The sequence below is a fragment of the Ornithorhynchus anatinus genome, chromosome 3 (assembly GCF_004115215.2).
Source record: "Ornithorhynchus anatinus isolate Pmale09 chromosome 3, mOrnAna1.pri.v4, whole genome shotgun sequence".
Lineage (NCBI taxonomy): Eukaryota > Metazoa > Chordata > Mammalia > Monotremata > Ornithorhynchidae > Ornithorhynchus > Ornithorhynchus anatinus.
In genome coordinates, this window is record NC_041730.1 from 65,459,829 (window position 1) to 65,473,660 (window position 13,832).

The 13,832-nt window shown below is 46.8% G+C and overlaps 1 protein-coding gene across 3 annotated transcripts in view; it reads right to left on the reverse strand.

Moving 5' to 3' along the window:
* Positions 1 to 13,832, reverse strand: part of MYO5B (myosin VB) — a 360,820-nt gene that overhangs the window by 25,095 nt on the left and 321,893 nt on the right. For 2 of the 3 annotated variants that reach the window (XM_039911492.1, XM_029060231.2), the window contains exons 28-31: positions 12,905 to 13,141; positions 12,171 to 12,271; positions 3,444 to 3,521; positions 402 to 600 (exon numbers count right to left, since the gene is read on the reverse strand). In XM_039911492.1, the coding sequence (XP_039767426.1) occupies positions 402 to 600; positions 3,444 to 3,521; positions 12,171 to 12,271; positions 12,905 to 13,141 (615 nt within the window). The remainder of the gene's footprint in view (positions 1 to 401; positions 601 to 3,443; positions 3,522 to 12,170; positions 12,272 to 12,904; positions 13,142 to 13,832) is intronic. The other variant, XM_029060229.2, reaches the window with a different exon arrangement.

The window sequence follows — 13,832 nt, forward strand, 5'->3', positions numbered from 1 at the left end:
ACCTTCTTTTTAAGATGAGTAGGGGAGCGCATTTAGATGGGAGAAGGTGGAGAGCACATGTGTGCCTGTGTGTGTGTCGGGGGGAGAGGGGTTTGGGTCTCCAATTCCTAATTCTGAGGTTTGCATGATTTTTAATGTGATCGAACACTGAAAATCCAAGGCACCTCCAAAATTATAAAGGGGCAGTGGCAGAAGCAGTTGTTTTGTTTGCTCAGCTGGGACTTGAGTGTTCATGGCAGGCTAAAACTCAGAGTTCAAGGCCCCCTCCCTGCCGCAGAGGGTGAGCTATCGCCTCAGATTTTGCCGTCTAAATCCCGAGCCTCCTTTGCCCAAACATCTCTGTCCCCAAGTGTCCCTGCCCCCAGGGACCACACCTCTAGGAGGTATCCGCTGCTCCTTACCAGGTTTTCGTTGGTCAGGCGAGTCATTTCTTGCTGGACTCCAAATTCCACCTGGGCTTCAGGTGATAAGAGCAGTGTCTGGCAGAAGGTTTGCTGCTGCTTCTCCATTTCCTCCTTCAGGCCTTCCACGCGGGCTTTGAGTGCTTCCACCTCTTCTTCGTGCTCTCTGCTCTGCGCCTGGAGCTGGGCCTCCAACAGCCTATCCCGGAAGGAAGAACACAGTGAATTGTGTAGGTCATGCAGCTTAGGCTGGGCACTGCCAAGTTCTGTTCCAGCACCTAGGATGGATTCTCCTCCAGAGGGTTATGGGGTGAAGCAGGGGAACTCCTTAACCAAGATATTCACTTTGGGGAGATCCTGGGGTCTTTCTGGGGTCAGGGCTGGGCAGTATATCTGACCAGCTAAAGGGGTTGGGAGAAGACCCTGTTGATTATTTCTTAAGCCATGCTAACTTCTCCCGAAGTTGGTAGCCCTAGTCATCCTGGAAAGCTCACTTTCAATCTCCTTACTTCCAACTTTATCTGCACCCAGGTGCCAACGTGTAGGGGCTTGAGATCAGATGGCTTCATGGAGAAGCATGGGACAGAGACCGGAGATCTGGATTCTAATCCCAGCTCTGCCACTGGCCTGCGATGTGACCATGGGGAAGGCACTTGGCTTCTCTGGGCCTCAGTTTCCTCATCTATAAGACACCCAATCTACCAAACTCTTAGGTTGTGAGCCCTGTGTAAAATGGAGATTGTGCTTGATTTAATTATCCTGTACTCGATCCAAATAGTGTGATGCTTGGCCCATAACAGAAGCTTGTATAACACTATAACTACTCTAGATCTGGCTTAGCCCCTTTTCTTCTATCACTTCAAAAATTAGCTCACATTATGGCTAATTATTTATATTGATTTCTGTCTCCCCCTGTGGGCAGGGAATGTGTCCATTTATTTTGTACTCTCCCAAGCACTTAGTACAGTACTTTGTACAGAGTAAGCACTCAGTAATATAGAATGAATGAATAAATGGCACACAAAACCCCCGCACCATACTTTGTATTTGGAGAAATGGCAATGTTGGGTTTTTATGGTGCAACGTGTTTGCTCTAGGTAACTCAATGGGAAAGCTCTCCTTGGGTCTACATTGTCCAAATGGTTCCTCCAAAGAGTTTACACGCACCACGAAAGTGGTCATTTCATGCCTGCACCTTTCACAAAGGGTTGGGATATGTCCATTCAGCTTAAGACTCATTTTAGAATTCAGAACGGAGTTTCACCTCTCAGCCATCACTTCAGTCAATGGTACTTACTGAGCACTTACTATGTGCAGAGCACTGTACTACATGGTTGGGAGAGTACCATATAACAGAATAATAAACACAATTCCTGCCCACGAGGAGCTAACAGTCAGCTGTTTCCAATGGCCCGGAGTAATGGGTTAGGAGAGTTGGCACCTTGCAGGAAGGTGAGAATGTTGGATCAGGGTGTCCCTGTCCCAGAGGATAACCATCCTATCCTCCATGTGGGCATCAGAGGCTTTGGGCCAGAGGGGCTCAGAAACAGGAAGTTGGCCAATGTGAAAGGGTGGAGCAATTTCTCTACTAAAGGTCTTGTGGACATTTGTTCTTTTTTTAAAAAAAAATGATATTTGTTAAGTGCTTACTATGCATCAAGCACTACATTAAGTGCTGGGGGTTGATACAAGTTAATTAGGTTGGACACAGTCCCTGCCCCACATAGGACTCACAATCTTAATCCCTATTTTACAGATGAGGAAACTGAGGCCCAAAGAAGTTAAGCAACTTGCCCAAAGTCACACAGCAGACAAGTGGCAGAGGCAGGATTAGAATTCAGGTCCTCCTGACTCCCAGGCCCATGCTTTATCCTCTAGGCTACACTGTTTCTCTGTGTCTTGCATCCTGCCCCTGCCTCTCTCCTCCACTGCCTGACCTGACCACCCTCATAGAAAAAAAGCAAAGCAGCATGGCCTAGTGGATAGAGTATGGACCAGGGAATCAGAAAGACCTGTGTTCTAAATCGCGGTTCCGCCATTTGTCTATGTGACCCTGGGAAAGTCACCCCACATCTCTGTGCCTCAGTCACCTCATTTGTGAAATGGAGATTAAGACTATGAGCCCCATGTGGGACATGAACTGTGTCCAACCTGACTAGCTTGTGTCTACCCCAGTGTTTAGTACAGTGCCTGGCACATAGTAAATGTAACAAATACCAAACAAAAATGCCATTAAAAAAAAAAGCAGGCTGGTAAATTTTGGATACTCATTTGAAAATCTGTGGTAACAGTAACAATTTTTAATTTGTCAGGGGTCTGCCACCCAAGGAAAACAAACATTTCCTAGACCACGCTACATCCCATGGAGAAGGTCAGAAATAAGCTTAAACTAATTTGCCGATACAGAGCATGCAAGGGAATGGAACATGGAAGAGACACTACCAGCCAGGGAAATCCATATCCTTTTCTAGAACAAGCTCATAGCCTTTCTGGGGAGATGTTGCTCTAGGGTTTTGGGTGAACCTGGTCTGACTTCTTTTCGCCTACTCCTAGGTACATTCTGGCCAGGGCTGGAGTTGAGCAAGGAGAGACCCTGGGGATATTAAATTTAGCAGGCCCTGATGGGGCGGAAGGGAGGGTGAGAACCATGATGCTTGTTGGTACACTGGATATGCTGCTCACCATGCAGGACTTTCCCATGATTGGTTGCTCTTTCTAATTGGCGCTCCTGGGCAGGTGAAGCAGGCACCCCCTCCTGCCACCCTGCGACCCCTACTTCAACCTAGTTGCACCCCTAGGTCTCTGATCTAGGCCTGATTGCCTAGCCCTCCATAATGCCATTCATGCCCCCGCCCATTCTCCCCACAATCCAGATAGACCTCGGTGGAATAAAATGTGCCAACACAGCCCAGATTTTAGCTGTCTGGCTAAAACTGCTCTGTTCTTCCCCGCCACTGAACAGAAGCCAAAGCAAGCACGTGAGGTGGGTGTGCAGACACAACAGATGCACTGGGAATGGAGGAGGAAAAGAAGAGATTTGACCTGGCAACTTGCTTTAGGCCTTGGTAGGCCAAGCCGAGTTCTCCATCTTCATTCAAATATCCCCAGTCCTCAGCCTTGCTAGAAACAAAGGACAGAGAAAAGAGAAAGCAGTGGATAGGAAAGAAAGGCAGAGGGTCAGCAACATCAGAAGGGAAAGCTAGGAGAACCCTACTGTGTCAGACCATACAGGAAAAGAGGCTCCCGGACAAGACTCCTCATTTCTCCCATCGGCAGTTTCTTCTAGGCCTCATTCAGTCTCTTTTAAGGGAGCAAAGCTCTGAGGTTGGCACCAGTCGCATCAGTGTGGTAGAGCAGAGGTAGGTGGATGATTCAAAAAGAGATAAATGTCTCCTATTTACCTACTGTGACATTGTGGTTGAGCAATGTTTGGAAAGAGCCCGAATAAAGTCCAGTGATTGCAGGGAATCACAAACTCATGCATACTGAAGAGTGCACTGGCCTGAATCAATCAATGGTTTTTTTTAATGGTATTTGTTAAGCACTTACTATGTACCAGACACCATACTAAGCGCTGGGGTAGATACAAGACAATCAGGGTGGACCTAGTCCACGTTTCACATGGGACTCACAGTTTTAATCCCTATTTTACAGATGAGGGCACAGAGAAGTGAAATGACTTGCCCAAAGTCACACAGCAGACATGTGGCAGAGTGCTTAATGGGTGCGGAACACTTATCCAACTACTTGGAAGAGTACAATATAACAGAGTTGGTAGACACTTTCCCTGGCCACGACAAGCTTATAATCCAGCTTCTGCATGAATGATTAAGAGAAGAAACAAGTAGCAGGAGCACGATCTCTGGAAAGTGATTAGTTGCAGGCCACCGATCAGAGACTCAAGTCAGGGACCCAAAGAAGAGACAGAGGGGCATCACAACTGTCCCTCCTACAAAATTCTGAGCTTTTAAAATCATTTGTCATTGTTTTAGTAGGAAACATCCTTGGTAAAGCAACCATGTTGGAGTAAAATGGCAGCAGCCTCTTTCTAAGGCACTAAAGGCTGTTTTACAGAATGATCCTGAATAATGGGATGCTTCATTGGAAAGTCTGCTAAATCTTTAGTCATCTGGGCTTCTGATTCCCCCTATGACTCTTCCCATTTCTCTCTGGGATACTTTTTCCAAGTTAAGGAAGAAGCAAACTGTGTCCTGGGCTCCAAATCTACTTCCCCCAAGAAGTCTTCCATCTTTAAAACACTCAATGAGCTCACCCTATCCTGCCTCATTTCACTGATTTACTGCCACAGACCCCGCACACTTCCCTCCCCTAGGACCATCTTACTCACTGAGCCCCGATCTTGCCTATCTCACCCCCGACTCCTTTCCCACCTCTACTTCCTAGCCTTGAACTCCTTCCCACTCCATATAGGTCAGACCATCACTTTCCCCATTTTCAAAGCACTATTCAGGTCACATCTCCTCCAAGAAGCCTTCCCTGATTAAGCCCTCTTTTCCCCCAGCTCCTTCTCCCTTCCACGTCAACTCTGCACTTGGATTTGTGACCTTCAGGGACTTGATATTCACCCTACCCTATGCACTTATGTTGTTGTCTTATGCTGTCAAGTCGGGTCCAGCCCATAGCGACGCCACATTCACCTCTCCCAAAACACCCCACTTCCATCTGCAATCATTCTGGTAGCGTATCCATAGTGTTTTTTTCGTAAAAATGTGGAAGTGGTTTACCACTGCCTCCTTCTGCGTAGTAACTGAGTCTCTGCCCTCGATTGTCTCCCGTGCCTCTGCTGCCCAGCACAGGGGAGTTTTGACTTGTAGTATATTGCCTTCCACTCAGTCACTGCGCAAGCTAGGGATGGCATGGGCATGCCTTTGCTTGACTCTCCCTCTCATGGCCAAGACTGTAATAATAATAATAATGCTGGAATTTGTTAAGCGCTTACTATGTGCAGGGCACTGTTCTAAGCGCTGAGGTAGATACAGGGTAATCAAGTTGTCCCACGTGAGGCTCACAGTTAATTCCCATTTTACAGATGAGGGTACTGAGGCCCAGAGAAGTTAAGTGACTTACCCACAGTCACACAGCTGACAAGTGGTGGAGCCAGAATTCGAACCCATGACCTCTGACTCCCAAGACTGTAGAGTACTGGAAACTCTCCAGGTGCAAACCTGAGAGGGCTGCACTTAAGTACATATCTTTAAATTATGTTAGCTACTTCATTCAATAGCATTTATTGAGGCTTACTGTATGCAAAGCACTGTACTAAGGACTTGGGAGAGTACAGTGTAACAACAGACACATTTCTGCCCACAGTGAGCTCACATTCTAGAGGGGGAGGCAGACATTAATATAAATAAATAGATGAATTAATAAATTACTGATCTATACATATGTGCTGTGGAGATGGGAGGGAGGATGAATGAAGGAGCAAGTAAGAGAGGTGAAGAAGGAAGGTGGGAGAAGAGGAGAGGAGGATTTAGTCAGGGGAGTCTTCTTGGAGATGTGCCTTGAATAAGGCAATAATTGGATATTTTTATTAATGTCTATCTCCCTCTCTAGACCATAAGCTCGTTGTGGGGAGGGAAGGTATCTTCTAGCTCTACTGTATTATACTCTCCCAAGCACTTTATACAGTGTTCTGCACAGAGTAAACGCTCAGTACATTTGATTGATTTTTAAAGAACAATCTACTGACTTCTCCCCTATGATGCATTCCTTCCATCCATTAATCAAAGCTTATGCCACCTTGTCCATCAGGTTTTTTCTAATCAAGCAGAAATAGAGTGTGAGCTGCACCCTCAAACAACTGCACCTCCTCCTCACCCCATGGCCAGATTGGGCTGTCCACCAGAGTGACTTTGTCTATCCTAGTTTCCAGCTGGTTAGTGCAGACAGCAGCCCAGGGACACAGAGGGCTGTCAACCTAAAGTCCAGGCAAGAAGGATGGTTGAAACGTTGGTAGACATGTTCTCTGCCCACAACAAACCTGTGGTCTAGGAGGGATACGGACTTTAATGTAAATAAATTATAGGCGTGTACATAAGAGCTGTGGGGCTGAGAGAGAGGTGAATAAAGGATGCAAATCCAAGTACCAGGATGATGCAGAAGGGAGTGGGAGAAGAAGAAATGAGGGCTTAGTTGGAAAGCCCTCTTGGAGGAGATGTCTTTTTTTTATAATGAGGCTTTGAAGGTAGGGATTGTGATCATCTGTCGGATATGAAGAAGGAAAGTAAGAAAAAGAAAACTTTAGATTGAAGTTTAGGTAGCTGGGTAGCCGATATACTTTTAAAACTATTCTGAAGGCCCGTCCTATGTTTAAACCTATTTTAAAGGGCCATCATCATACATTGGCAGGGCCTTGTTTAATATGAGATTTCTTTTTAACTCTACAATTAAGTATTAGTCATCAGGTGAAAGCACATTTCCAGCCACAGTTTGCCTTGATGCCCTCTAGACCTCGGGATGAAAAACTCTGAAACCTACAGCCAACTTCATGAGTTACACAAGTGCTTTGATCTTTCTGATCATGAAGGCCGCAGACAATTTCTTTTAGGTTAAAGGTCTGCAAATAATAAGGTGCAGAGGTCCCTGCCCAAGGCAGGGAAAGCACCTGTGACCTCAGAATGGCATAGAAGTAAGGTAAAACATGCTGTGGAAAAAGTTTGCTTTGCAAAGCCTGAGGGTCCCAGAGGCAGTTCTATCTTAATCTAAAGAGTGAAAAATGCCCATTTCCTGCTTCCCCACCAGGAGCAAAGTTAAGAATCTGTGCTTCCCCTAGCCACAGCTCAGTGATGATGATGATGGTATTTGTTAAGCGCTATGTGCCAAGCACTGTTCTAAATCGTGTTGTAGATACAAGGAAATCAGGTTGTCATTCATTCATTCATTCAATAGTATTTATTGAGTGCTTACTATGTACAGAGCACTGTACTAAGCGCTTGGAATGTACAAATCGGCAACAGATAGCGACAGTCCCTGCCCTCTGATGGGCTTACAGTCTAATTGGGGGAGACAGGCAGACGAGAACAATGGCAATAAATAGAGTCAAGGGGAAGAACATCTCATAAAAACAATGGCAAACAAATAGAATCAGGGTTATGTACATCTCATTAAACAAAGTGAACAAAATTCTCACAGTCTTAATCCCCATTTTACAGATGAGGGACCTGAGGCCCAGAGAAGTTAAGTGACTTGCCCAAGGTCACAGAGCAGACAGTGGAGGAGCCGGGATTAGAACCCACGTCCTCTGACTCCCAAGCCCATGCTCTTCCCACTAAGCCATGCTGCTTCTCAATGGAAACACTCCAACTCAGTGCAAAGCACACCCCACACAACGTTTAATCAATCAATCAGTGGCATTTATTGAATGCTTACTGAGTGCAGGGCATTTTACTCATTGAGTCCCCAGGAGAGTAAAATGTCATCCTGGCTAACTCTGAGAAGCAGTATGGCCTAGTGGATAGAGCACGGGCCTGGGAGTCAGAGGACTTGGGTTCTAATCCTGGATCCCCCATCTACGCTGCTGTGTGACCTTGGGCAATCACTTCATTTCTCTGTGCCTCAGTTCCCTCATCTGTAAAATGGGGATTAAAACCAGGAGCCCTGTGTGGGATGTGGACTGGGTCCAACCTCATTAGCTTGCATCTACCCCAACACTTAGTACACTGTCTGGCACATGGTAAGTGCTTAAATACCATTTAGAGGAAAAAAAAAAGGAATACCTAAACTTGGAATCAGCTCACACAGACTCAGCCCTTAAGGGCCAGATTCTTTCAGTATGCAGCGAGAAGCAGCGTGACCTATTGGTTAGAGCATGGGCCTGGAAGTCAGAAGGACCTGGGTTAATAATAAAAATGTTGGTATTTGTTAAGCGCTTACTATGTGCAGAGCACTGTTCTAAGCACTGGGGTAGATACAGGGTAATCAGAATGTCCCACATGAGGCACACAGTCTTGATCCCCATTTTACAGCTGAGGTAACTGAGGCTCAGAGAAGTGAAGTGACTTGCCCACAGTCCCACAGCTGACAAGTGGCAGTCGGGATTCAAACCCGTGACCTCTGACTCCCAAGCCCGGGCTCTTTCCACGGAGCCATGCTGCTTTTCCTGGCTCTGCCACTTGTCCGTGCTGTGACCTTGGACAACGTACTTCTCTGGGCCTCAGTTACCTCATTTGTAAAAAGGGGATTAAGACTGTGAGCTCCATGTGGGACATGGACTGTGTTCGACTTGATTAGCTTGTATCTATCCCAGTGGTTAGTACAGTGCTTGGACATGGGTTCGACTCCCAGCTCTGCCACTTGCCAGCTGTGTGACTGTGGGCAAGTCACTTAACTTCTCTGTGCCTCAGTTACCTCATCTGTAAAACGGGGATTAACTGTAGCCTCACGTGGGACAACCTGATTACCCTGTATCTGCCCCAGCGCTTAGAACAGTGCTCTGCACATAGTAAGCACTTAACAAATACCAACATTATTATTATTACAGTAGGTGCTTAACAAATACCAAAAAAAAAGACAAATGATTTGACCAGACTCACTTCACCAATCCCCAGGAGGCTGTGAACGCAGGGAGCCTGGAGATCAACAGGCTTGTACCTTTCTGACACCCACACAAGGGGTCAATGAGGACCAGGTGACCTCCAGGATGCCCCTGTGGGCACCAGTCAATCATATTTATTGAGGTCTTACTGTGTGCATAGCACCGTACTAAGCACTTGAAAGAATACAATATAATAAGCAGGCACATTCCCTGCCCACAACAAGCACCTGGGTTTGCATAAATATCCCTACCACCTATTCCCTTAGAAAGAAAGAGGGTCTCAGTATTGTCTATCTCAACCCTGACTTCTCAGTCACATCCTTCCTCTGGCCTGGAAATCCCTCCCTCTTCAAACCTGACAGACCATCACTCTCCCCACCTTCTAAGCCTTAATGAAGGCACATCTCCTCCAAGAGGCCAAGAATAAGCCCTCATTTCCTCTTTTCTCATTCCCTACTGCATTACCCTTGCCCTTGATTTGCTCCCTTTATTCACCCCTCCCTCAGACCCAAAGCACTTACATACTAGCAGTAATTTAGTTATATTAAAACCTGTCTTCCCCTGTAGCCTGTAAGCTCCTTCTGGGGAGGGTACATGTCTAACAACTCTGTTATAATGTACTCTCCCAAGTGCTTAAAACTGTGTTCTGCACACAGCAAGTGTTCAATAAATACGATTGATTGATTGAGTGAACCCTGACGAACTCACTCTAACAAAATTGCCATACCAGAAGAACCGAGTTTGGCTGGTTGTAACAACTTGTATGGCCTCGGGGTCTGTTCCTCTTGAAATGACCTTTTGTATCAGAATGAGGTTCTTGGGGAAACATTTTAGAAGTTTTGGAAATCCCAACCCTTTAAAACAAGGTGTGACAATTTTGCTAAGAGGAAATACATCGAGCAGCGTAAAAACTAATCTTAGTTTAAATCGAAAATGTTTACAGCCAAAAGAGAGCTTCTTTGCCAACAGAATGATGTCTGCGCTCCAAAGTCTGTCTGTTATTTAAGTCTGTGGACAATTTTCCTACGTCACTGGCTTTTCTTGGGTATAGGACGCAGGAACATTACTAATCAGAGGTGAAAAAAGTTCCCAAGATTCTGAATCTAAATACATCCAGTACAGACTCTTCTGAAACCCCAACACTGCTCACAAAAGGAATGTACAAATATAGATGAAACTGTTCCTTACCTACAGTGCTGAATTTCCATCTGCCTCTTAGTTCAGTAGATATTAAACTACAGTATTTTCTAAAAACAAAACATCATTTTGAACTCCTGAAAGATCCCCACGGCCGGAGTTATGACTAATGTTTTAGAATGCAGAGTCAGGAAGAATTACGATGCTTTTACGGTAATGAAGTTTTCTTTCACACAACAAAGAACCTGTAATCTATCTCCAACCCAACCTTGCCTTAAATATCCAGCCCAAGTTTGCTTCACTTTCTTCCCTCCCCCCGTCTCGTCCTCAATAAATATGGCTCTCCCTCTTCATTAGGAAAAAAAAACTTAATTGGCAGTAGAGTCATACATAGGTCATCTTTCAAAGAGTGAATCATTCACTCATACCAGCATATTTCACAGACGTTTTGGAGGGTTTCAGGGTTGTTACAGGCTGGAATTGAGGAGCTCCCAATACTCAATCAATGGTATTTATTAAGCCCAATAGCCTTTTTAGTGGGACCAGCTGCGCACTATGGGTTGAATGGGGGGGTTCTTTTATCTCAAAGCCCCCAACCCCTAGCCAGCTACACCCGCTCCCCACTTTTATGGTTTTCTGTCCTGCTGAGGGATAGAGAAGCTGGGTGTTTTGATTCTTGGGTAGAAGACTCATTTGGAACTGCCCCTCTCAGGGTGGGTGAGTGGCCTGGGAGGAAAGCAGAGAGGAGGGGTCGAAGAAGCCTTTGTGGCCACATGTAGTGGAAAACCCTGGAGAATCACGGCCAAATGTCCAGTTTCTGATAGTGTCAATTGCAGCTCTACCTCCTCCCCAAAAAAGTAGGTGGGAAGAATGGCGATATTCCAGGGACCAGATACTGACAGGGGGTCAAGGGGTTGAACCCTGTGGGTCCTAAGACCCCACCGGACAGGAGGGGAAGGAGGGAGCAGCAGGAAGGAGATCTGCTCCTCTCTACCAAGGCAAGAGGCACAATGGGCAAAGCCTGATTTTGGGGACTGGAGCCTTTGGCAACTGATTTCCCTTGCCCCATGGCTTTGCTTTCCCTTTATGGAGAGAGGAGATGTCACTTCGGAAGCTACTGAGGATCCTTATCTTTCACAAGGGGCTAAAAGGGATTTGCTAACCCTTCAGGAGCAGGAAAAAAAAGATCTGCTCCTAATACAATGGTAATAATAATAACTATGGTACGTTTAAAGCACTATGTTCCAAGCACTGTTTAAGCACTGGGGTAGAGACAAGTTAATCAGGTTGGACAGGTTGTCTTCCAACACCTTCCCTCCAACCCGAGCCTGTGTAATTTTAAAAATATCAAATGCAAAACTAGCTCTCTGTCTCCATCTCTCTCAAACCAATTCTACTCCTCGTGTGCAGCTTCTAAGCAAACCCTGAATGGGTGGAGATTTCCTCTTTCTGATCTTCCTCGACAACTCAGTCCTAATTCCAGCAACTCCCTCTTTGGCCAAGTCAGTGGCCAAAATCCATAGATAATCCCAAAATTTTATTTTAGCCGAGAACTTTGACCACTCCTGTCTACTGGGTGTTGGGCTACAACAGAGAAGAGGAGCAGTGTGGCCTAGTAGGTTAGATCCCAAGTCCTCTGACTCCTAGGCCCATGCTCTTTCCACTAGGTCAAACTGATTCTGCTGCTGGGCTTAGCAACAGCTGTTGCTGCCAGCAAGGATGGGAATGGAGAGGGGAGAAGAAGGGAATGGAGAGGTAAGGAAGGAAAAGGATGGGGGGGGCGGGGAATCTTGAATAATCTACAAATTGGGCTGAATTGTATCTGAATAACAGAGTATCGACTGAACAGTTAAACTTTGCCCTATGACTCCTGGGGGAATCTCTTATAGAGGCTTCACTGTATAGTAATTATTGATCAGTCATTATCACAGATCACCCAGTGAATCTGATTCAGGAGACGTCGAGGAGGAGCAATAATGGACTCTGTCCTTCAAACTCGGCCCGTCTCCAGTGACTTCCAAGTTGCCCCCATCCCCCTCCAAGGGCGCGCCTACCTGGTGCCAGATGGGACTTACCTGTTGGTCTGGCAGACCCCATGGTAGGCCTCGATTGCATCCTCTTGGTCGACGTGCTTCTCGCTGTTGGGCCAGCTTGTACGGGCGTTAATGTTGGGCTCCTAAATTTCCCCACGATAAAAACGCAGCATGTTTACATCACCGAAGTTTAAGCCACGAAATGTAAATGTGCTCACTCTGGCAGGGCTGGGATAGAGTTACCACAGGGGAGACGGCCCAGGACAAGGGGTACTTATGACCCTACCACAACTGCTGAGCAGCCCCGACACACCAACGGGCAGCAGTCCTGCTCTGCACAATGCTGGGAGGGTTTGGCCCATGATTCCCGAGTTTTATGGATAAACACAGTAACAAGACTAATCTCCCCCAGGAGCCTAATTGTTTTCAAGCAAAGGGCCACAGCAGGTGAGAGTGGAAGCTTCCAAGGTCCAGTCCGAGACAGCACCACAACCCCACATTTATCTCCCTCCTCTCCCAGGAGATGCTGGGAATTGGCGCCTCAGGCTGTTGTTGAGCTTAGAGTGCTTCAAGTTCCCAGTTGTTCTGAGCAATTCAAGAGACTCATCCAATCCCAAGGGTTGGGAGGGAATTTGAGGCGGGTCACGTGACCCTAATGGCCATGAGCCATACTCCCCCTCCTCCTCCCCTCTCCCCCACACACCTGACAATCCTGCCAAAGGGCGGGCAAACCGAAAAGACAAAGAAAATAGGAATTTAAAGCAGCCGCGGCTCACATTTCGGCCGGCCAGCCTCTTCTGGTCCGTGCTGACAATCTGGGTCCTCAGAATGAGCACCTCCTCCTTGCGGACCTCCAGTTCCTCGTTGGCCGACTTCAGCTGGTTCAGCAGGAGGGTGTAGCTGTCCTGGGTGTCATTGGTGGAGTTGTCCCGCGTGGCCTGGTCTGCCACGGCCTTCCTCAGTTCGTTGACCTCGTTCTTCAGTTTTTTGTTCTCTGACTCCAACTCTTGTCTCTGGAACAGACCCCGGCCCCATCTCAGCATCTCTCCCTCCAATTGGGCGAGCCTTCCTCTAGGAAGAATCCGCTCTCCCTCTACCTCACCCTGGCAGGCCTGGGAGTCAGGGTGGTATCCTGGGAGTCTGGGTGGTATCCATCTCCCCATTTCAGAGATGGAAACACAGCGGGCCAGGTGAAACTGGTAACTCCCAGGGGCGTGATGAGAATCGAGACCTTAAGGAGAGCAGGACCGCATTCTCTAGATTGTTAGCTCATTATGGGCAGGGAACATGTCTGGCTCATTCTCTTCTACCGTACTCTCCCAAGCGCTATGTACCCTGAACATAGTAAGCACTCAATAAATACCTTTGACTGATGGATTGAAACAGTTGACTTCTTTAGGGTAATGAAGGACTACCAAACACATCCATGATTCTCAGATTGGTATGTCTTCTAGTCCCACAGTGTTTTCAAAATGGATTCTGCCCCTTACCTAGTCTCCAACTGTAAACTGGACTATGATCGGTAGTTTCTCAAGGCTGAGACTTCGGCGAGTTGCTCCCGCCTCTTTTCCCCCTCCTTCATCCCTGCCCTGCTAAGCTGACCCACCTGCTAGGAGAACACAGGTGGATGGAAACCATAAGACACAAATAGCAACTGGTCCTGAACAAGGCTCCTGAACTGCACGTCACTGAGGAAGGAAAGGA